General features: G+C 28.9%; 3 protein-coding genes across 4 annotated transcripts; all 3 read right to left on the bottom strand.

The window, feature by feature from the left end:
- Positions 1 to 4,628: 4,628 nt before the first annotated feature.
- On the bottom strand, positions 4,629 to 7,090 carry LOC124925953 (cyclic dof factor 1). 2 transcript variants are annotated; one of them, XR_007098327.1, is made up of 3 exons: positions 6,877 to 7,090; positions 5,366 to 6,635; positions 4,629 to 4,778 (listed from the first exon to the last, which is right to left on the bottom strand). XR_007098327.1 is itself a non-coding variant. In XM_047466101.1 (2 exons), the coding sequence occupies exons 1-2, from the start codon at positions 7,084 to 7,086 to the stop codon at positions 5,481 to 5,483; spliced, it is 1,365 nt and encodes a 454-aa protein (XP_047322057.1). In that variant the 5' UTR covers positions 7,087 to 7,090; the 3' UTR covers positions 5,135 to 5,480. The 2 variants fall into 2 exon arrangements, 1 of the variants encoding a protein (XP_047322057.1); XM_047466101.1 differs by lacking the exon at positions 4,629 to 4,778 and having other exon boundaries at positions 5,135 to 6,635.
- A 2,057-nt stretch (positions 7,091 to 9,147) lies between these two features.
- On the bottom strand, positions 9,148 to 10,544 carry LOC124925116 (amino acid transporter AVT1J-like). The gene is made up of 3 exons (XM_047465088.1): positions 10,394 to 10,544; positions 9,742 to 10,322; positions 9,148 to 9,663 (listed from the first exon to the last, which is right to left on the bottom strand). The coding sequence occupies exons 1-3, from the start codon at positions 10,542 to 10,544 to the stop codon at positions 9,148 to 9,150; spliced, it is 1,248 nt and encodes a 415-aa protein (XP_047321044.1).
- A 1,376-nt stretch (positions 10,545 to 11,920) lies between these two features.
- On the bottom strand, positions 11,921 to 12,811 carry LOC124925117 (E3 ubiquitin-protein ligase MPSR1-like). The gene has a single exon (XM_047465089.1). The coding sequence runs from the start codon at positions 12,809 to 12,811 to the stop codon at positions 12,188 to 12,190; it is 624 nt and encodes a 207-aa protein (XP_047321045.1). The 3' UTR covers positions 11,921 to 12,187.
- Positions 12,812 to 22,953: the final 10,142 nt, after the last annotated feature.

Genomic DNA, 22,953 nt, shown 5'->3' on the forward strand with positions numbered 1-22,953 from the left:
TAAATTTTATTTTTATAAATTTGATTATTTATATTTCATATATAATTTAAATTATTATTTTTTATAAATTTAATTATTTATATTTTAATATATATATATATATATTTATATTTAAATTATTATTTATATAATGTAATAAATATTCCCTAATAAATAATTGATAAATACTAATAAATTTAAAATATTTTAACCATAACAATATAATAATTAATTATTCATAAAAACTATTAAAATAATTATTTATGTAAGTTATTGACTATTTTGCTCAGGACAGCGTTGGCTACGTCTCGTATAACCTTCTTGGCCACACCTCCCACAAATGATGGTTCTTCGTGAGTTATTCATTTCGGTTCGAATATGCTGACTTTGACCTTGTTATAATCAATTTATTGTTTAAAGGAATATTTATTACATTATATAAATAATAATTGAAATGTAAATATAAATATATATATATTAAAATATAAATAATTAAATTTATAAAAAATAATTAAATTTAAATTATATATAAAAATATAAGTAATTAAATTTATAAAAATAAAATTTAAAATATATATCAAAATATAAATAATTTAGTTTATACAAATAATAATTTATATCAAATTTATAAAATAATAGTTTATATATATATATATATATAAATAATGAATTTTAAATGTAATAAAAAAATAAAAATAAAAATAAAAATAAAACACTGAGTTTGAATAGTAAACTAGGTTAGTTTGGAAATGAATAAACAAACTAGGTTAGTTTGAGAAGTTAATCGTCAAACCAGGTTACTTTAGAAAACCATCCTTCTTACGTGAACCAATATGTTCATTCTTGCGTGAACTAAGTCCTGACTGAGGAAGAATTACAGAGCGTAAAACAAAAAAATATGTAGAGGGTTATACGATCCAATGAATGGACATTCGACTTTCAATATGTTTTTTTTTAATATAAGAAATTAATATATAAATATATTTAAATTTGAGCCTTTCGAGCCGAATTTGAGCCTATGATTATATGATCGAGCGAAGTTCGAACTTAATATTGAAAGCTCGAACTCGAGCCGAGCCAATAAAAAACGAATCGAGCCAAACTCGAGCCAAAGCTAGTTCGAGCTCGGCTCGACTCTTTTACACCCTAGGTTGGAGTAAGGGAGGCGACTAAATCGTTCAATTAACCCAATCGAAATCACTCAAACCAAATCGAATATCAAACCGAATCAACAAAACCGAATTCATTATGGTTTCATTTTTATCAAATCAATTCCAACAGTTCGATTTATCGGTTCAACGTTACTAAAACCGTTCAAATCGATCAAATGTTTAAAAAATAATATTTAAATAAGACGAGAACATAATCAAATCTTAAACCGATAATAATGAGTAATGTATTATAACTATCACGGTCGTCTCTAGGGTAAGCCTAACAAACCCTCGGGCTAGGGCGCATCCAACTCCCTATGACAACCCATTTATTGAAAATGGTAAGATATTTAATTAAATTTATTGTCATTTTAAACCTAAGGCGTTATGGCTTAATAGTTCAAGATTAAAAACTTAGATTTTTTATTTAGTTATGAGTTTAAATTTTACCAAAAACTATTTTTAAAATTTTTTTTTTAAAATTAGACCTAGGGCAATTGTAGAAATTTTTTTACGGAATTTATAATCTATGTTTACTTTATATAATAGCGATGGATATAAATGAAGCTAAATTTCCTTAATTTTTTTTTTACATCTTTTCCTTCTATAATTGATTTTTGTGACGTTTATTAATTTCGTCTCAAATTTTATGGGCAAAATCGTGGGAAATTTCTGACGGCGCAAAAGACGTGAGTAATTTTCGTCACAAATTCACCTTATTTTTGTAGTGAACCGAATTGAAATCACTCAAACCAAATCGAATATCAAACTGAATCAACCAAACCGAATTCATTATGGTTTCATTTTTATCAAATCAATTCCAACAGTTCGATTTGTCGGTTCAACGTTACTAAAACCGCTCAAATCGTTCAAATCGATCAAATGTTTAAAAATAATATTTAAATACGACGAGAACATAATCAAATCTTAAATCGATAATGATGAGTAATGTATTATAACTATCAGGGTCGGCCCTAGGGTAAGCCTGACATACCCTCGGGCTAGGGCGCATCCCACTCCCTATGACAACCCATTTATTAAAAATGGTAAGATATTTAGTTAAATTTATTGTCATTTTAAACCTAAGGCGTTATGGCTTAATAGTTCAAGATTAAAACTTAGATTTTTAATTTGGTTATGAATTCAAATCTTACCAAAAACTATTTTTGTAATTAATTTTTTTAAATTAGACCTAGGGAAATTGTAGGAATTTTTTTACGGAATTTATAATCTATGTTAGCGATGGATATAAATGAAGTTAAATTTCCTTTTATTTTATGTTTTTTTTTCTATAATTGATTTTTGTGACGTTTATTAATTTCGTCTCAAATTTTATGGGCAAAATCGTCGGAAATTTTTGACGGCACAAAAGACGTGAGTAATTTTCGTCACAAATCCACCTTATTTTTGTAGTGAACCGAATCGAAATCACTTAAACCAAATCGAATATCAAATCGAATCAACCAAACCGAATTCATTATGGTTTCATTTTTATCAAATCAATTCCAACAGTTCGATTTGTCAGTTCAACGTTACTAAAATCGCTCAAACCGTTCAAATCGATCAAATGTTTAAAAAATTATTTTCAAATAAGACGAGAAGAGAATCAAATTTTAAACCGATAATGATGAGTAATGTATTATAACTATCAGGGTCGGCCCTAGGGTAAGCCTGACATACCCTCGGGCTAGGGCGCATCCCACTCCCTATGACAACCCATTTATTAAAAATGGTAAGATATTTAGTTAAATTTATTGTCATTTTAAAAAATAAGGCGTTATGGCTTAATAGTTCAAGATTAAAACTTAGATTTTTTATTTGGTTATGAGTTCAAATCTTACCAAAAACTATTTTTTTAATTAATTTTTTTAATTAATTTTTTAAAATTAAACCTAGAGCAATTGTAAGAAATTTTTTACGGAATTTATAATCTATGTTTACTTTTTATAATAGCGATGGATATAAATGAAGCTAAATTTCCTTTTTTTTTTTTTACGTTTTTTCCTTCAATAATTGATTTTTGTGACGTTTATTAATTTCGTCTCAAATTTTATGGGCAAAATCGTCAGAAATTTCTGACGGCGCAAAAGACGTGAGTAATTTTCGTCACAAATCCACCTTATTTTTGTAGTGAATCGAATCGAAATCACTCAAACCAAATCGAATATCAAATCAACCAAACCGAATTCATTATGGTTTCATTTTTATCAAATCAATTCCAACAGTTCGATTTGTCGGTTCAACGTTACTAAAATCGTTCAAACCGTTCAAATCGATCAAATGTTTAAAAAATTATTTTCAAATAAGACGAGAACATAATCAAATTTTAAACCGATAATGATGAGTAATGTATTATAACTATCAAGGTTGGCCCTAGGGTAAGCCTGACAAACCCTCGGGCTAGGACGCATCCCACTCCCTATCCCTATGACAACTCATTAATTAAAAATGCTAAGATATTTAGTTAAATTTACTGTCATTTTAAACCGGCGTTATGGCTTAATAGTTCAAGATTAAAACTTAGATTTTTTATTTGGGTTATGAGTTCAAATCTTACCAAAAACTATTTTTTTTAATTAATTTTTTTAAATTAGACATAGAGCAACAAAAAAAATATTGATCTTTTTTCTATCTGGGGCTAGGGCAGCCCAAAACTCGAGCCCGACTCTGATAAGTAGTGATAACTATTAAGTCATAACACACCTTTAAAGTAATAATAATAATGAGAGAATATTAAAAACGTAAATATACTACACTTATAATCTACTTATAATCTATTTGTGTTTTGAAAATTATTCATGAATTATGTTATCAGATCTTATTCATATTCATGAAAATATGTATTGACGGTTATTGATAAATATTTAATCTATTTTAATAAATTTGTCATTGGATCAAACTGATTTTCTAACCGTTCAAATCGAACCGATCAATCCGTCGGTTTGAAATTTAGTAAACCGGCGTCAACGATTTAAATCTTAATTTCGGTCAATAAATCGATCAAACCGAACAACTTATACCTTTATCCTTGTGTTGGAGTGGAAAAACCATTTTAGGGGTGAATCTAAGTGTCGGTTTATTAATCCGTCATTTTTTTAGTATCGGTCAGAGAAGGTCTGATATAAATTTTTTATTAATGATTTAAAAAAAAAAAAATTAAAATATTGAATTAAATAGTCTATAAATTAGATATTTTAACATTTGAAAGATAAATTATAAAATAAGAGAGAATAAAAGAATTTTTTTTTTAATATAACAAGATTTGAGATGTGTTTACTTAAAAAAAAAATATATATTATAATATATATATATATACTAATATGATCCGATTTCTAAAATCAATAATTTGACATGAGTTTACAACTCTATTTTGTAACCAAAAAAAGTTTGATTAATCTGACGCAATTAAAAAGTATATGCAAAAGAGAAGATATATTAGACTAGCATAATCCACATAATCCACAAAATCCACATTAACTTGGACATAATATCTAACAATGGTCCCTTGATATTATAGTTTAGTGATTAAATAACTACTATTGAATGAGACAAGTTTTGATATAATAGTTTAGTGATTAAATAACACTAGTAGAAGCCCAACAATTGAAGATGGCCTCAACAACAATAATAAACTCCAAGTCTATATAACTGAAAGAAAGAAAGACAAACATTAACATTAGTATTAACAAAAAAAAAACAATTATTCTTACTTTAATAGGTCTAAAACATATACATTATATTAAATTACATATATTATGCATGTAATATATCATAATACATGAGAGGTAACATAGAATGCAAATAACCCAAAACAAGGCCTCATCTTCTAATATCAACTATCCTCATCTATGGTGAAGTGATGAACTACTCATTAACATCTTTTGTGTAGAAGAAATACCCAAAAAAATTGGAAAGATGGTTGTAATTACGGATCAAGGAATCATAAGATAAAAGGTTTGAACTTCCATAATCAAGGATTCTCATTATGCTACAAAAACAGAGAATTAGGCAAGAACAAAAGAGATGCTAATCAATTTATCAGCTGCTGCAACAGTCTAAAGACAATAATAAAGTAACAACACTATTCAAAGGAATGAAGATATTACAGTTTCTTCATTCCCCTAATCTTATTTAATACATTTGTGTGGGGGGACTTGGTGACATTTCTAATCCCACATAAACATAATAATATATTGGTATTTACAAGGAAAGGACTAAGAAAAAGAATCACGTACCCAAAGGGGGGGAATCGGTTGCTGCTACCTCTTTGGCTTAACAAACTTGTGATTGATCGTTGTTGCCTCAAAAAGTAACAAAATTGTATAATGAACTTCTTTGTTTTGCCCTCTCTTATGAACTCTCACGAAAATCGACTGACCTAGACAATGCAGCAGGGTTAGCTTGCAATACTGAAGATGAGGCTTCAGATGCGTTGTTGTTGTTGTTGCTGTTGTTCTTCTCATGATCACCTTTAGATTGGAAAGGCTTAAAGAGCCCTCCCCCACTTATGGAATTGAATTTCTCGTTTTTACTAATCCCCAAAGTTGCCCATATTGAGCTCTTTGCTGCCTCCTCAGGATCATCTATTCTTAATGTTTTAGGAATCCAAAGACTCTTTTTCGGGCTCTTCTCTTCCTTATAAGACTCTATCTCATCCCTTGAATGCTTTCCCAAGTTTGGGGAATCAGACCCAGACCCAGACCCAGACCCAGAACTAAATTGATTTGTTACCCAAGGGCCATTCAAAGTTCCACAACCCCCCCAGTAAGGTGGCTGGGGATAGAATTGCATCGGAAATCCAGGAGGGCAGAAGCCGGGTGGAGTGTTCCATACATAAGTCCAAGCTATCGGAGGGAAGCCATTACAATTCTGAACGAGTGGATGCGGAGTGAAAACTGTACCAACATCATTTGTTGAGTTTGCAGCACTGCTTGTAACTGAAGCTCCAAGTGGTTCATCATCCTCATGTTCATGTTGAGCCGCCATTTCCACAATGCTCAACCCAGAAGATATAGATTCACTTTGGGGATTCTCTGAGCCAAAGGTGAGGATAGTTCCATTTGATATGTCTGGGCAAGAACTCTGAAGAGCTGTTTCTGTAGAGGCTATGTGTACTCCGCAATGAGAAACTAAACTTTTGTTCTTTCGACGGCCAGCACCTATACGCACATTCCTCATTGTCCCCCCTGCCGTCCAGTATCTTTGGCAGTTCTTGCAGAAGTGACGGGGCTGGTTAACACTGTAGTTATTGTAGTAACAGAATTTAGTATCCATGCTGTTGCAGCGAGGGCAAGGAAGTAGCTTGTCCGGCTTTGTTAGGGTTTTCTCTTGTGAGTTACCTACATCACTATGTTCTTCAGTTTTGTAAATTTGTTGTGTTTTATCTTCATTACTATCAAATTCTACTTTGGTGTTTCCATTTAACACCAGTCTCATGCTTTCTGAATGAACAGATTCAGATGCATCCCCCTGTTTTGAGCTATCTGATTTTCCAGCAGATGAATTCTGGATTGAAAAATCATTACCAGTTAGAAAGAAAAAAACCTAGAGTTAATTCAAAACACAAATCCAAACAATCTGAAAATTGATGTATGATATCGATTCACCAGACCAATTAACAAAGGCATCGAAAAAGATTAGGAATCTCGTATCTAAGAACCCTACTTTTCTACTCTTGATGTAACTCGAGACAAGATATGAATCCATTATAATTGCAAATTTAGATAGAGGGTTGTAGAGTTGTTACCTTAGATTGTGGATTCTGTGCATCATCGTCGGGGTTAGAGTTAGGGCATCGAGACGATGAATTAGGAGACAAGGAAGGATCGAGATTGGTAGAGTGAGGAAGGGAAGCGGCGTTGAAGATAGATACGGCGGCGGCAGAGGGCGGCGGAGACTCCGACAACGGAATCGTCTTCCCAAAGAGCTTAATCACAGGATCTTTGGAGCCCGACATTTTGTGTACTTTCCACGACGATAGGGTGTGTCTGTCTATAAGAGGAGAAGAAAATGAGAGCGGAGACGGAGTTAATGATTCTGTCAACAGTTTTCGGATTGGGTCACTTCGTCAGATTAACGCCGTCTGTCAAATCGTTAAATATTTCGTCTAAGCTGGGATGGACGGACACGTCATTTGGGAGAAGCGTCTCTGACCACGAGTTTTAAGTGCCATTTCAAATTATTTATTTATTTATTCACTGTTCCTTTTCAATTTTAATTATAATATATAAAACCATTAAAATTAAAATTAAAATTAAAATTTAATATAAAATATATTTGATAAAAATAAGAATGATAATGTCCAGTTTGAACCGTTTGAGTTTGGGACAGGAAATACATTTATTATTATCTTTTATTTTATTTTTAAAATATTTTTATTATTATTCTTACTCATTTAATTTCAAGGAATCCCCACGTAACACCGTTTAAGATTTAATTAAGACGGGTCGAAACGTGAAACATAAATACCCGCTTTTATCTTAATTAACTACGGATTAAATCAAAGAAAAATCGTCACAAATCAAACAATTCGGTTTCAAATCAATATATATAAAAAATTGTTATCTATATATATATTTAGAAAACAGCTAGCATGTACTTTTCCTTGTACACGTGTCGGGACTAACAAGGCAAAACCAAAATCCACGTCAGTGTCCCGGAGGAGTGACAAATGCATTCACCCAGTCCATGTCATGCCATACTTTTATAGGGAGTTGGACCACCTTAATAAAAGGTCCTTCCAAAAGGCAAAAAAATATGCTTTTTTATTACCAGATCATGTCCTTTGATCATTACACGTGTCAAAAGGCACTTTTCATGTCGGCCTTATAAGTTTCAAAATGAGAGGACAGTGTATTTATTTGTATTTTCATTTTTTTGGAAAATGATTCATTAAATATTAAAAATGAGGTTAAGCACAATTAAATAAAACATAACATAAATTTTTATTTTATAAAAAACAATGGAATCAATCATTATTTTTATCTTTTCTCTTATAATTTGTTTTTATTAGAGTTTGAAAGTATTTTTTAACCCCTTTAATAGTTTTTACACAGGAGAGTGAATTATTTCTCTTTCGGTTCTTAGATTGAGTTCATATCTGGTTCAATATGACATTATTTTTGTTAATCTGAATTTGTTGTCACAGTTTTTATTAATCCAAATAATTTTTTCCATGATTCTTTTTTGGTACTCGTACTCTAATATGTTGTTAGTGAGTTTGTATTCATATTTTTCTAAGTAACAAATGAGATAACATAATAGAATTTAAAATTATTTTAAACATGTTTAATAAAGAGTTAATAAAATTGATCTTTTATATTGAGATCTTCTTATATATATACTTTCTCATAAATTATAAGATTTTCTTACTACTATAAGGTAGATGGTCAGTTATGATTTCATATGATATTTTTGTTTACGTTATTTATCAATATTAACATTTATAAAAGTTAAGATATCTTAAAGGGAAGATAATTATCTTTGTTAATAAACTTAATATTTATAAAATGAACAATGTTATTTCATATTCGGATGCCTAATTACACGTTAAATGTCACACCGAATTAAAAAAAATCAACGACGGTTCATTCCTTGTATGATAATAAATTATAGTATTGTAGTGCTAAATTGATGAAATATATATAAATTATATGATAATAAACTATTTAAATAATTCAATTGATCATTCAAATAACCCTCACCAATATAAGGTCTTAAATTTATTTTATGTACTATTTTTAATATTTCAATATAATCGATTAATTTCATTTAAAAATCAAAACAACCGTTTGTTCTGTCCAACTAAAATTATTTGAATTTCGAAATAGAATTTTGAACTTACAGAACTAATGACAATAGGATTATTTTTCATCCTATATTATTGTTTCCAGTTTTCATTTCTTTTGCCCAAACTTTTTTTTTGCTAATTTTGTTCTAGTCAATTCAACATTGAAAAAAAAATGAAGAAAATAAGATAAAATACATAGATTTCCAATCTTGAAATCCACCTTCCAAATTACAAGTGGGATATTAATTGTTGAATAGCTACATAAGTACCACAAACTGCAGTGACTATGCCCATTAACACAATAACCATGATAATCACCCGTTCAAATCCATTCTTCATGTAAATCCCCGAAAGCTTTAAGTAACATAAACATGGGAAAACAATGGATACAAAAACACTTAAAAAGGCCCCAACAAGTGACATGAGTTCCCCAAAGAAGGGAACCGCCACAGCCACAAAAACAGTGCTGATCACCAGGGCTGTCCTTATTAAGACCTGACATGTTCTTTTATTGTAATGTGATGAAATCTTCTTCTCAATACCAGTTACAATTGGGGTTACCATTAATGCATACTTTGATATAGGGTTCACCAAAGCAGTATATATAGCAATCCTTGAGCTAATTCTGTCTGTTGGTAGGTTTAAAGTAATCTGAGACTGAAGACTTGAACCAAACATTAGGTAACCCAGAACTGCAATTGATGCATAACATATTGTACTTATTGAAAAAGCTATGAATAAAACCTGTAAAAAACCAAAAACAAAAAATGTCATAAACAGCCAGCAAATCCATGTCATGAGCAACATCAAATTTATTATTACCTTGGAAAACTGTGTTCTGTCTTTCATGGAAGTGTATAAGGTTGGGAAAACAGGATGACCGCAGTAAGAGTAAACGTACAAGCTCAAAGCGGTTGGGATTCCTTTCGGATTAAGAATGACACGATCGCCACCGCTGCCATGAAAACCAAGGCCGGTCCAAAGAACCGAGGCTAGAATGATTCCTGAAGCTAAAATGCCGGTTGCAGATATATAAGAAAGGATGGTCAAGTTATCAATCCAAACAGTAGGCAATATTATGACAAGAGCAACTAGGATGACAAATGTGTGGGAAAGAACATGGGGCAGCAGTTTATGCAAGTTGTCGCCTTCTAGGATTAGGAATCCAGTAGCGATGAAGTAAAGCTCCAAATTCATGAAAAGTGAGATGATCCATCTTCCCCTGTTTCCAAATGCTATTTTGGCAATGTCAGTGTAAGTTGTGATGTTTTTTGGATCAATGTCTATACATTTCTTGATTAATAATCCTGCGTAGAATGTACAAGTGGCTAGGACAAAAAGAAGGATCAAACATACCCATCCACCCGATGCTAGTGCATAAGGAACGGATAGTATTCCAATGCCTGCATGCCAAAAATTGTAAACATTACTGACAGACCGAAGAAGAACTAAAGAGAAATAACACGGGACGAACCACACAAGGCGTTGATGCAATTAAGACAGGTTTTGATGAAGGAGGTTTCGCCGGTGTTGTTGGTTTGGTCGTCAACAAACTGCTGCTGCTTCTGGTTAGTATCATAAACTTCTTGCAAGATAGGAACGGTGATACTATACTCTGCTTCCATGGAAAATTAATTAATTAATTAATGAGATTATAAATGGATAAATTTACAAAGATTTCTTCTAATATATATAGTATAGAGTGTAAATTAATTAATGATTAGATGGTCGGGTAGCCAGAGATGATCTAGCTGGAAGAGATTTATATGAGTGAAAGAAATTATTTAAGAAAGCTAGTAGTCTTTTATTTGATATTCATTAATCTTATATTTGATTATTTCATTTATATTTCTATAGAGAATCTAAATCAAGGAAAACAAGAGGTGATATTGAAATAATAAAACATATATATTGGGATTTAAACATTTATAATAACACGTGAATAACTGGAACACTTATTTAATTAATTAATTTGTGAAGATTATCGACTTGGACTTGACATGGAAGATAAACTAATAAGAATATTGATATTTTATTACGATTAGATGTACATTGACATTGCTTAGCTAGCTTTGAACCCTAATTGTTTATATATGTATAATATATAATAATACTTCCCATGAATTTATCCATACTTCACAGTTTGATCCCCTAGAGTATTTAATTGTTTACATTTAATCTTCAAAAATTGAATTTTTTACAAAGTTTGAAATATTTATATTTCTTGAAAAAATGTTTTACTTTTTTTATTTTCTTATTGTTTCTCTTGCATATAAACTTCTTTCAAATAGTTTAATTTTGAATATATTTGTATAAAATAAAGCATATGCTTTGAATATGACAATAAATACTAAGATACATCATTTTTTTGTGAAGCAATTGAAATTTTGTTAAATGAAAGAATTTTTATCCCACCATAATAAAATTGGAAAATTGATTTTAACCTCAAATCTTTGAAATTACCTACCTTAATTAGTTCACAAATGCAACTAAAGTTCCCTATTCTTAATCTACATTAGCAACAACCAATATACAATATTAATAGAATGAAGTGTTAATTTGTTAGTATTGACATTAATAAAAAGATAGTTTTTACTGTGGCTAATGATTATAAATGTCAGGTGAAAATACCGTGACTAATGATTATAGATGTCGGAGTTTTCACCGTGGCTAATGATTATAAATGTCGGAGTTTTTAACGTGACTAATGATTATAAATGTCGGAATTTTCTACCGTAAGAAGTTTTATGATATCTATCTACAATATTAAATGTCGGAGTTTTCACCGTGGCTAATGATTATAAATGTCGGAATTTTCTACCGTAAAAAGTTTTATAATATCTGTGGGTACCATCGTTATCTATATAGAACATAAAAATAAGGATTCAATTTTTACTGCTCATGAAGTAATTGATATTAATTTCAACATAGAAAGAAAGATTATAACAATAGCTAAGTGAGTTTTTATTAAAATGTATTCTAAGACAACAATAAAGATTTGTATGAAAATCAACTCATATTAAAAAGAACATTTCTTGTGTTTTAGAACTTATAATGTGATAAATAGAATCAAGAAATTCCTTTTGCGCATACAAAATTATCTGTACATAAAAAGAAATAGTCATCATTTGTTCTAAAAAAAATAAAAATAAAAAATAATTATGTCCATCATTTACAAGCTATCTAATTAATATATATCTTTTGATGATTAATTAATTTGTCTCTTGCAAATGCAATTAGCTTCCAATCTTTGATAAAATTCTTCTTGTTAAACCATAACCGACCCGTTTTCTCCATGACCCGTATCTAATTCTTCTCCCCTCCGGCCACCGAAATGAAACGTGATGGTAATTCCTCCACCGCCGCCGGCGCCGGCCCTTCTCCCTCCTTCGTCTTCCCCCCCATCAACCCGTCCTAAACCCGTGGGCACGGTATACCTACAAACTGGGCACGACCCGTTTATCTCTAACCACCTCTCTATACAACCCGGATGGAACCTATGTTTGCAACCCATTTCCTTTGCTACCCCGCCGATGACGTAGTCCGTGAGGCAAATAGAACATTCGGAACCCTCCTCCTCTTCGGAGACATTGACAACGGGCATGGCCTCGATGGAGGCTTTTGAGGCGGGCGGGTGGTCGTTTTTGGAAGTGACTTGGGAAAAGAGGGTGCCGATGTTGACCATAACCGGATCGGGGATAATTACCAAGGAGTTAGCGAAGGGATTTATCATGACAAACCTTTCCCCTGCAATCGGCGGTCGATTGATCTCTCCATTTTCTTGATCGGTTTCCGGCGTGGGTTGAACGGCCGCTGTGAATCCGAACAGGAAAGGGTAGATGTCTTCTGGAATTGTGTTTGAAGAGACAATATCCGATTGTGGGGAAGTCATGGTTTGTGGGTGGATTGATGAGAAAGAATATGCCGGTCGGTTATGATTTGGGGGATTGAAAGATGGAAAGATATATTTATGCAAGAGTTAATTAAGCTTGATGATGGGAATAGGAAGAGATTTTTTTATAAAATCTTGAAAAGGTGACAGACAGATTTATGTGCAATTTTGTTCAGACTAGAACATTCATTTGCTGCCTCTAATATTTTGAGAAGCCGACAACGGTTAACAAAAGAATAATATTTAGCGGTTAACGATTTATAGGGGTATAGGCGCGCAACATTTTGCTTCATTACCTTTGTCTTGGTTATTTTATAATAAAATTATTTATATTAAATAAATAAATTACTAAATGTTAAACTTGTATTTCTTAAATAAAAAAAAAATTAAGAAAGGTGAAGAGTGTTATTCATAGTTGACTTCAGTGTATTTTCTGGTGCTCTATACTATTATATATGTTGAATTGAATTTGTCTTTAAGAATTATTTTTATTCAAATTAGGAAAATTAACTGATAAAAATATAAAGAAAATAAATTTAAAAAATATATATAATAATATATATTCAATATTTATAATTTTTAATAAATTATGAATAATATATTTAAAATAAAAAAATACAACACTCTCATTTAACATTTTATTCACTTCGGTAAAAAACTCATTTTCTCATATATCTCTTCACATTTTTTCCAAGGAACATCTAATATCGTGACCTTACACTTTCACTTTGGTCTATCAAATATCTAATTCATATTTTTTAAATATTTAGCATCGTGATCTCACACTTTGGTCAATCAAATATTTGATTTATATTTGTTAACTACTTTCAATTGTTACAGGCAAATTATCCATCGGCAAACCACATCCCAATCACAATTGGTTAAAAAGTTGTACTTGTTTTTGTTAGGTTATAAATTCAAAATATACATAACTGTTTTAAGTTTATGGGCGGATCAACCCATAATCCGACCCCAATATCCATTTACTCTCACATATATATTCAAATTAATCACAGCTCTCGATCCAACAATCTGGATATTTTGAAAATTAAGCATCATTATATATATTTATATATATATATATATATATATATATTAGTTAGTTAAAAAATTGAACTTATATTGTTAATATTGTCTCGCGTTCATCAAATTTGGTGTTGAATTTAAAATTTAAAGTCTTATTAGTCTAGTTGGTTAAAAAGTTGTACTTGTTTTGTTAGGTTCCAAGTTTGAAACATACATATAGCATTTTTAATTTTATTTTTAACCATTTTAAGTTTATGGGCGGGTCAACCCACAATCCAACTCAAATATCCATTTACTCTCACATATTTATCCAAATTAACCACAACTCTTGACACGACAATCCGGAAACTTTGAAAATTAAACATCATTATATATATAGTTACTTAAAAAATTGAAACTTATATTGTTAAAAATGTCCCACATTTATCAAATCTGATATTGAATTTAAAATATAAAGTTTTATTAGCCTTGCTGGTTAAAATGTTGTACTTGTTTTGTTAGGTTGCAAACTCGAAATATACGTATAATATTTTTTACTCTATTTTCAACCGTTTTAAGTTTATGGGCGAGTCAACCCACAATCCGACTCAAATATCCATTTACACTCACATATATATCCAAATTAACCACAACTCTAGATCCGTCAATACAGAAATTTTGAAAATTAAGCATCATATTAATATTTTATATATATATATATATATATATATATATATATATATATATATATATATATATTATATAATTATTAAATATGAAATTCATTTATTCAATAAAAAGTCTTTACTAATAATTTTTCATTAGCAGCAGAGTATTTTTCTCATAATTTTTTTTATAAACTTCTCATTATTTTAACTATATACCTAAATAGTTAATTCACACTTTACCGGACCTAAATTTTTTATGTTAATCGTCGACCCAACCAAGATGTTTTCATTTTCTTTTATAAGGTTGAATATAAATTATTCTTAATTTGAATTAATTAGATTTTATTTTTAAAAGTAATAAAATATGATATAGATGATAGTCATTTAAGCGTAACAACAAAAATAATATAAAAATATGAGTGTCCACCTTGTCACTAAACACGCCTAAAACACAAAGAGATTAACTATTTGAGAGCAAAAATGAAAATATAAACAAAAAATGTTCACTAACGAACAAACATAATATAAAATCTAATGTTAACGAGCTCAGAGATTCTAAAAAAGATTAATGAGTTCATTGACTACCTCAACCGATTTTCTAGAAGAAATATCTCATATAATAATAATAATAACGTTTTGGAGTAAACACATTGGTCGATCGCGATCACTGAACATTTTACGGTTCCTTTTGAGCCAAATAGTTCAACAAAAAATAATTGGGATATGACCCATTGACTCAATCCAATCGAGCTCATTTTTACTTTACTTTGAATGTGTCTTTACTCAACAATTTAATCATTTTAAAATATTTTCTATTAAGTAAGTTGTTTGTATATATTTTTTTAAATAATTAATTTAATAAAAAAGATTGTTTAAACAAAATGATAAAAACATAACATGAAAAAGAGTTATAAAGAAATAGAGTAAAAATAAAATACATAAAAACAATTAATGGACTGGAAGGTCTTAAAAAAAGCAATAAGATCTCTATACAAATTCATAAATTTTATGGATCCAATCTCTTATATTGGCATTGTGAACTCTTAGGCCATCTCCAACCTTTAATCTCATTCTCATACCAAAATGCAGTAAACGTCGCATCAAATAATAATTTATCTCCAACCCCAAAACTCATTTTCAAACTCAAAAGAATATTCATAGAATATTAAATTTTTTACTAATTTTTTAACATTTTCAATACTACGAGGGGTGTTAACCGGCCGATTAATCGATTAAACGGTTCCGGTTAAGACCAGTTTTATCTCTTATTTTATAAACCGGTTAACCAGCCGTTAATGGTATCGGTTTTACCGATTCTAGTTTTACCGAGTTTGGTCGGTTTCAGTCGGTTAACTGAGTTTAACCAGAAACTGATAGTTCAATTTTTTAAATTAAGTAATAAATTTATAAAATATATTTTTTAAAATTATTGTTTGCACTTTCCTATTATATTATTTTCCATCCTTTTCTCTATTATCCTTTCCTCTATTGTAAATAATTATTTATAATATAATATAATATATTATAATATAATATATTATATTATATTTAAGAATATATTATAATATATAATTTTACTATAATAATATAATATATTTTATAGCTATTTTTGTTAGTTTTTTTATATGTTTCTTAAAAAAATTTAAATTTATTACGTCCATTAGTTTTTGACCCACCAAATGTTAAACAGAGAGTTAAAACATGAAGTAAATGTTGAAAACATTAATTTTTAATTTATTTAACTATTTTGATTTTGTTAATTCATAATTCCACGTTACATAACGTTATAAAAACATATTTACATATTTTAATGAAATTATTTCAGTTTGTTTTTAATTTATTTTTGTAAAATTTTATATAAATTATAATGTGTTTTAAAAATAATTATATAAAAATTAGAATTTAAAATTTAAAAATAATTTTTTTATAAATTAGTAAATATTATTTATAAAATAACTAATACAAATTATAAAATATAAAAATATATAATTAAATTATTACCGGTTAAACCGTTAGAAAAATAGGTAAACCAAAAACCGAACTGTTTAACCGATAAAAAACCTGTTAACCAGAACCGTTAAAATCGATTAACCAATAAACCGTTAAAATGAAACCGGTTAACTATCGATTCGGTTTGGTTACCGGTTTTCCGTTTTTTTTCAAATCTAGTATCTAGATATTTATAAATTTTACAAATTAAACTAATATTTTTTCTATTTAATTAAAAATCTTGAAATAGACTATTTTCATCTTTGAAATTTTTATCGATTAATGTAGTCTAAGATGTCTTTTTATTTTTAATTTGTAGTTGGTAATGTTATTTTCCTACTTTTTATTTTATTTTAATGTATTTTTTAACTTTTTTTTGTTTGTTAATTTTTTTTAATTATCTTAATTAAATTTAGGATACAAAAAATATAAGAAAAAAATAATTAAATATATATAAATAAATAAAATTAATATATAAATATATAAATTAGTATATTAAAAGATTATACAAAAAATAAAATAAATTATATAAATAAGATTAATATATAAATAAATTATATAAAAAAAATAAAATTAAACCTAAAACTTTAAACTTAATTTGTAAATATTAAAATACATTAAGAAGTACGGGTACATATATAAAATAGCCTGGATGAATGAATAGTGATGGATGAATAGTGGAAACAAATATTTGCATTTCTAGAAAATAGAAATTAATTGATCAAAAACTCATTACGTGTATGAGTTTATGGTGGGTTAAAGGCTTTCAAACCCAAAATGGGTGTGTATTCCGTTGGATTGAAGACTGTACAATTTATTTTGGTTGCCGATTTCTTTCTGATAAAGTATTAAATAAATAAGAGAAATTATTTATTTATCTCCTATTAATTAGGCTAAATATAATAACCAAATCCTATATTTTATCTCCTATTAATTAGGCTAAATATAATAACCAAATCCTATATTTTCTCAATTTAGTTATTTCTCTATTACTATTATAAATAGATAAACTATTGTAAAGATTATTCATTCAATCAATAATATTATTTCAATCTTTCTCTTCAAGAACTCAATCAAATAGTTCTTGTTTATTTTATCAATTCAAGAAATTTAATTTGGTATCAGAGCGTATAAGGGAAAACTCCCGAAAACGATTTCAATGGAAGAACAATATCACTCTTCAGTTCTACCAATAATATCTGGAAGCGTAAAGCTTGATAAATATAATTATATCTATTGGAAATCACAAGTTACTCCAATCATGATAGGTTATGATTTTATGGATATAGTAGAAGGAAATCTTGAAACTCCTCCCAAATTTCTTCAAGAAACAGATGGTCAAAATAATGCAATTCAAATCAAGAATCCAAAGTTTAAACAATGGCGTATCCAAGATCAAAGGGTACTTGCATGGCTCTTTTCAACATTGACCGACGAGATTCGTCAACAAGTCTCAAAATCATCTTCGGCACAAGAACTTTGGAAAACCTTAGAGAAAATCTATGTTTCTCAATCAAAGAGCCGACTATTTGAGTTACGGAGTCAACTCCTAAACGCACACAAAGGTAGTGATTCTCTTCTTAACTTCATTCAACACATCAAAAACCTATCAGATGCACTTATTGCTGCCGGACAATATGTTTCTGATCAAGATCTGCAACTAACTCTACTCAACGGGCTTGGAGACGAGTTCGAGCCGATGATATGTGCTCTAACTTCCGGACAAGATCTATTGTTTAATGAGATGACAGACATACTTCTAAATTATGAACAACGACTCATATTCAAGAAAAGAAAATTCCATTATGAAAATATTTCGCGCTCAAACGTTTCGGCGAATGTTGCTTATATTTATAGGCATGGAGGCGGAAAGAACCAAAGACAGAACCGAGACAATAATCGTCCGCAATGTAATTTTTGTCATAAAATTGGTCATCGCTCCGAAAGTTGTTTTTATAATCCATCTTGTCAAATATGTAATGTACAAGGACATAGTGCTCTCGAGTGCCCTCGTTTTAATCCTTCTACAAATCCTACGACAATGTTAGTTACATCGTCTACTATTGTAGATCCCACTTGGTGTCCAGATTCAGGTGCTACCGACCATATTACTTCCGATCTTAATAATCTACATGTACATGCTCCTTATACAGGTACTCAAACTATCAAAGTCGGAAACGGTATGCCTCTGAATATTTATAATATTGGTACGACTAAAATTTTAAATCAACAAAAATCTCTCTACTTACGTAATATCTTACACGTTCCGAATATTACTAAAAATTTGATGAGTGTCGCGAGATTTTCATCAGATAATAACGTATTTTTTGAATTTCACCCAAATATTTGTCTTATTAAAGACCGAGATACGAAGATAGTGCTTCTTAAAGGATTACTCAAGGACGGACTTTATTGCGTTGAACCTACTGAAAGTTCGTTTTCAACATGTTCTAATAAACAAGCATTTATTGGTATTAGATCTCCGGCTCAAATTTGGCATTCACGACTTGGACATCCTTCTAGCGCTACTACATCTTTAGTTATATCACACTTTAAATTACCAGTTTCAGGTAGTAATACTATTTCTTTTTGTGGATCATGTCAATATGGGAAAGCACATAAACTACCTTTTTCAGCTTCAAAATCTACATCTATGGCTCCTTTAGACCTAATTCATTCAGATGTTTGGGGACCTGCTCCTGAATTTTCATCTAATGGTTGTCGTTATTTCGTACATTTTGTGGATGATTTTAGCAAATTCACGTGGATATATCCGCTAAAGAAAAAGTCGGATGTTTTGAATACGTTTATCAACTTTCTTCGACTTGTTGAAAATTTATTTAGTCGTAAAATAAAAATATTGCAAACTGATTGGGGAGGAGAATATAGAAATTTCAAATCATTAACAGATAATCATGGTATTTTACATCGTTTATCTTGCCCACATACTAGTGAGCAAAATGGCATTGCTGAACGAAAAATTCGTCATATTACGGAAACTGGTCTCACTTTATTGGCTCATGCATCTATGCCACTACATTATTGGAGTGAAGCTTTTGAAACAGCCACATATCTTATCAATCGTCTTCCTACTCCGACATTACATCAACGTTCACCATTCGAGACTATATTTAACTCTTCTCCTGATTATGGTTTTTTGAAGACATTTGGGTGTTCTTGTTATCCACTCACACGGCCGTACAATCAACACAAACTCGATTTTCATACTACTGAATGCAGTTTCCTTGGTTACATCTCATCTCATAAAGGTTATAAGTGTCTTCACATTCCGTCTGGACGAATATTTATCTCTCGACATGTCACTTTTGACGAACTCACTTTTCCTTTCAAAAATAAGGACCTTGTGCGCTTGTCTAAACCACAAGAAGATAACGAGACATCTCTTCCAACAACTATACTTAATTTACCAATACCACCTCTATTATCTCATATCACTTCACCGTCTTCATCATCACCCTCTTCGACCTCAACAACATCACCAAACACTATAACATCTTCTTCTACTACTATTACTGTTCCTTCAACACAACCAGTTATCACAACAGTTAATGCACCTACATCTTCTACTCATCATATGATCACACGCAATAAAGCACGGTCTATGTCCTCATCAGCTCTCATTGCTACTTCTTCCGCTACTACACCTACATGTTTTACCAAAGCTAATAAGGATCCGCAATGGCGTCTTGCCATGACAAATGAATATAATGCTCTTATTCAGAATAAAACATGGTCTCTTATTCCTCGTACACAATCTCATAATATTGTTGGATGTAAATGGGTTTTCAAACTCAAGCATAAAGTTGACGGGTCTATTGATCGACATAAAGCACGTCTCGTGGCTAAAGGATTCCATCAACAACAAGGTATTGATTATGAAGAGACATTCAGTCCTGTGGCAAAACCCACTACTATTCGTGTTATTCTTTCTCTTATTTATTTAATACTTTATCACTTTCCAATCAGATAGTGTATTAGAAAATTATACGAATATAGACCAATCTTCTAAGTCTCGCTTTTTTAGTCGCCTCGATCCATGTCTCCCAATAGTCACCGACAATCTCCGATATAATCCATTGAATTTCGATCAATTTCACAAAAACTCTATAAATTTATATATTTTTCAATAACGTGAAAATGTAAAAGCAAATAAAAAGTCGTTTCAACCTTCATATAACACATATGAGAACGACTCACAATAATAATGCATTTTCGCATACATCTATCAACAATGAGAATTTTGTCGTGAATTACACTTTAATCAAACAAATAATTTTAGTATGCATCTTAGTGTTTTACAAATTTTCTCAACAAAATCAATCCGATTAAATAAATTGTTTGTACTATCTATCATTTAAATATTTGTTTGATTCTTTACATTTTTTAAATGTTTTTTTGTGTTTGCAAATTGATTTTTCGTATCAATTTCTTATTTGGAGATAGAGAGATAATTGACTTGGTTTTATCGAAAAAACCTTCACAGAATTTTGAACTTTGTTTGCAATAAAGCTTCATTAATGCCTATCGTTATGATGTATTGTTCTTCCATGAAACAATTTCTGATGATAAATGATTCAATCGCAAATTATGATCAACCGTATATTATTATTTACCATTTGATGATAATTGATAATTATTTATGTTCCTTGCACTTCTTTATTTTGTTGATGTTCTTGCAAATTAAAATATGTTAGACTTTCAAATTTTCATGTTCAATATGATATAAAAATAAACCTCAATTTTAAATGCGATATGTGAATTAAAATCCAGGTGTGTTTTATTTAATTATTTTAAAATAAATTAACTAAAAAGACATTAAAATTCAGTTATGTTTTATTTAATTATTTAGAAATAAATTAACTAAAAAGACTTCCGTAAAATAAGATTTAAATATAGATATTAAAGGTGATCCTACATTAAAGAAAAATTAAAATATAACCAATCAAAATTAGATAAATAAAGTTACCTTCCAACTATTTATTTTATATATAAATAATTTTTATAAAAATAATTTAAAAGATTTGAAAATATAATCTTCACGTCATAAATTTTGTACACTATTAAGTTTAAGTTTTCCTTATTTTTATTAATAAAAATATTACATTTTTTAATCCATTAAGTAAACTATTGTATAAAATGAACATGGACTACACATTATTTTTGCAAAAACTTGATTGAGATAAAAAATATTTTTGTTAAGATAAAGATTAAAATAGAACAAAACATTATTTAAGTTAAAAAAATTATATTGACTAATTAATTTACTCACGATTTTTTAAATACAAAATGAAAATTCAAGAAAGTGTCCTATTTTAATGCCAATGTAACAATCTCTCTTTCTCTCTTGGTGTATATATTATATACATAGCTTTCTTAGGAAAAAAACAATTTAATTTTTCTTCCCTCCGATTTTGAAACTTTGAAATTGATCTCGGTGGTCCTAAAACTGAGTTTTCGGGCAAAAACAGAATCGGATCATTGTAAGCTAAGGGTCTAAAGAAGAAGATTAGATCCGTAAACATGACAAAGAAAAATCTTGAGAAGGCACCGTTCATTGAGGTAAGATTTGTGATGTCCGGTAAGAAATCCGGTGTCGCCAACGACGATGAGGTTCCGCAGATGTCGACGCAGCCGTCAGCCCATCATAAATTAAATCAATCATTTTATTAATTAAAATATCAAAATTACCCTTACTTAAATATTTTATTTTATATTAATAAAAAATAATATATAAATATATATATATATCTTATATTATTTTATTACATTATAAAATTTATTTTCATATAAATTAAATTAATAAATTATTTTATTTAAAAAAATTATATTAAATATAAATAAAATTATAACCTACTATATTATCTAAAATACCATTTAAATTTTAAATAGTTTAAATAAATAATTATATTAGAAAATAAAGTGAAATATATTTAAATAAAAATATTAATTAATTTATAAATATATTTCATTTAAATTAAATATTTATAAATAAATTTATTTAATTTTTTTTAATATAAACTAACTTTAAACTATTATTCTAAATAAATATTCTAATAAATTTGTTTGAATTTTAGTTATTATTTTATAACATTAATTTCATGTAAAATTTTTATATTAATTATATTAAATAAAAATAAATACACAATATAAATAAGATTATAATATACTATATTATTTGATGTAATATTTAAATTATAATAGTAGTTATTTATAAAATTAGTATTTATTTAATTTTTTATTTATATAGTAATAAAAGTTAATATTAATATATTTATAGTTTTTTAATATTAATTTATATTTTAAAATTTTTTTAATATAAATTAAATTATTTTATTTAAAAAATATTATTAATCATAAAATATATATATATAAAAAGAGAGGAGGTGTGAGAGAGGGAGAGTGGGATAAAATAGGAACAAAATTTAAAAATCTAGATTTTTACCTAATTTGATCAAATAT

This window comes from Impatiens glandulifera, chromosome 2, assembly GCF_907164915.1.
Source record: "Impatiens glandulifera chromosome 2, dImpGla2.1, whole genome shotgun sequence".
NCBI lineage: Eukaryota > Viridiplantae > Streptophyta > Magnoliopsida > Ericales > Balsaminaceae > Impatiens > Impatiens glandulifera.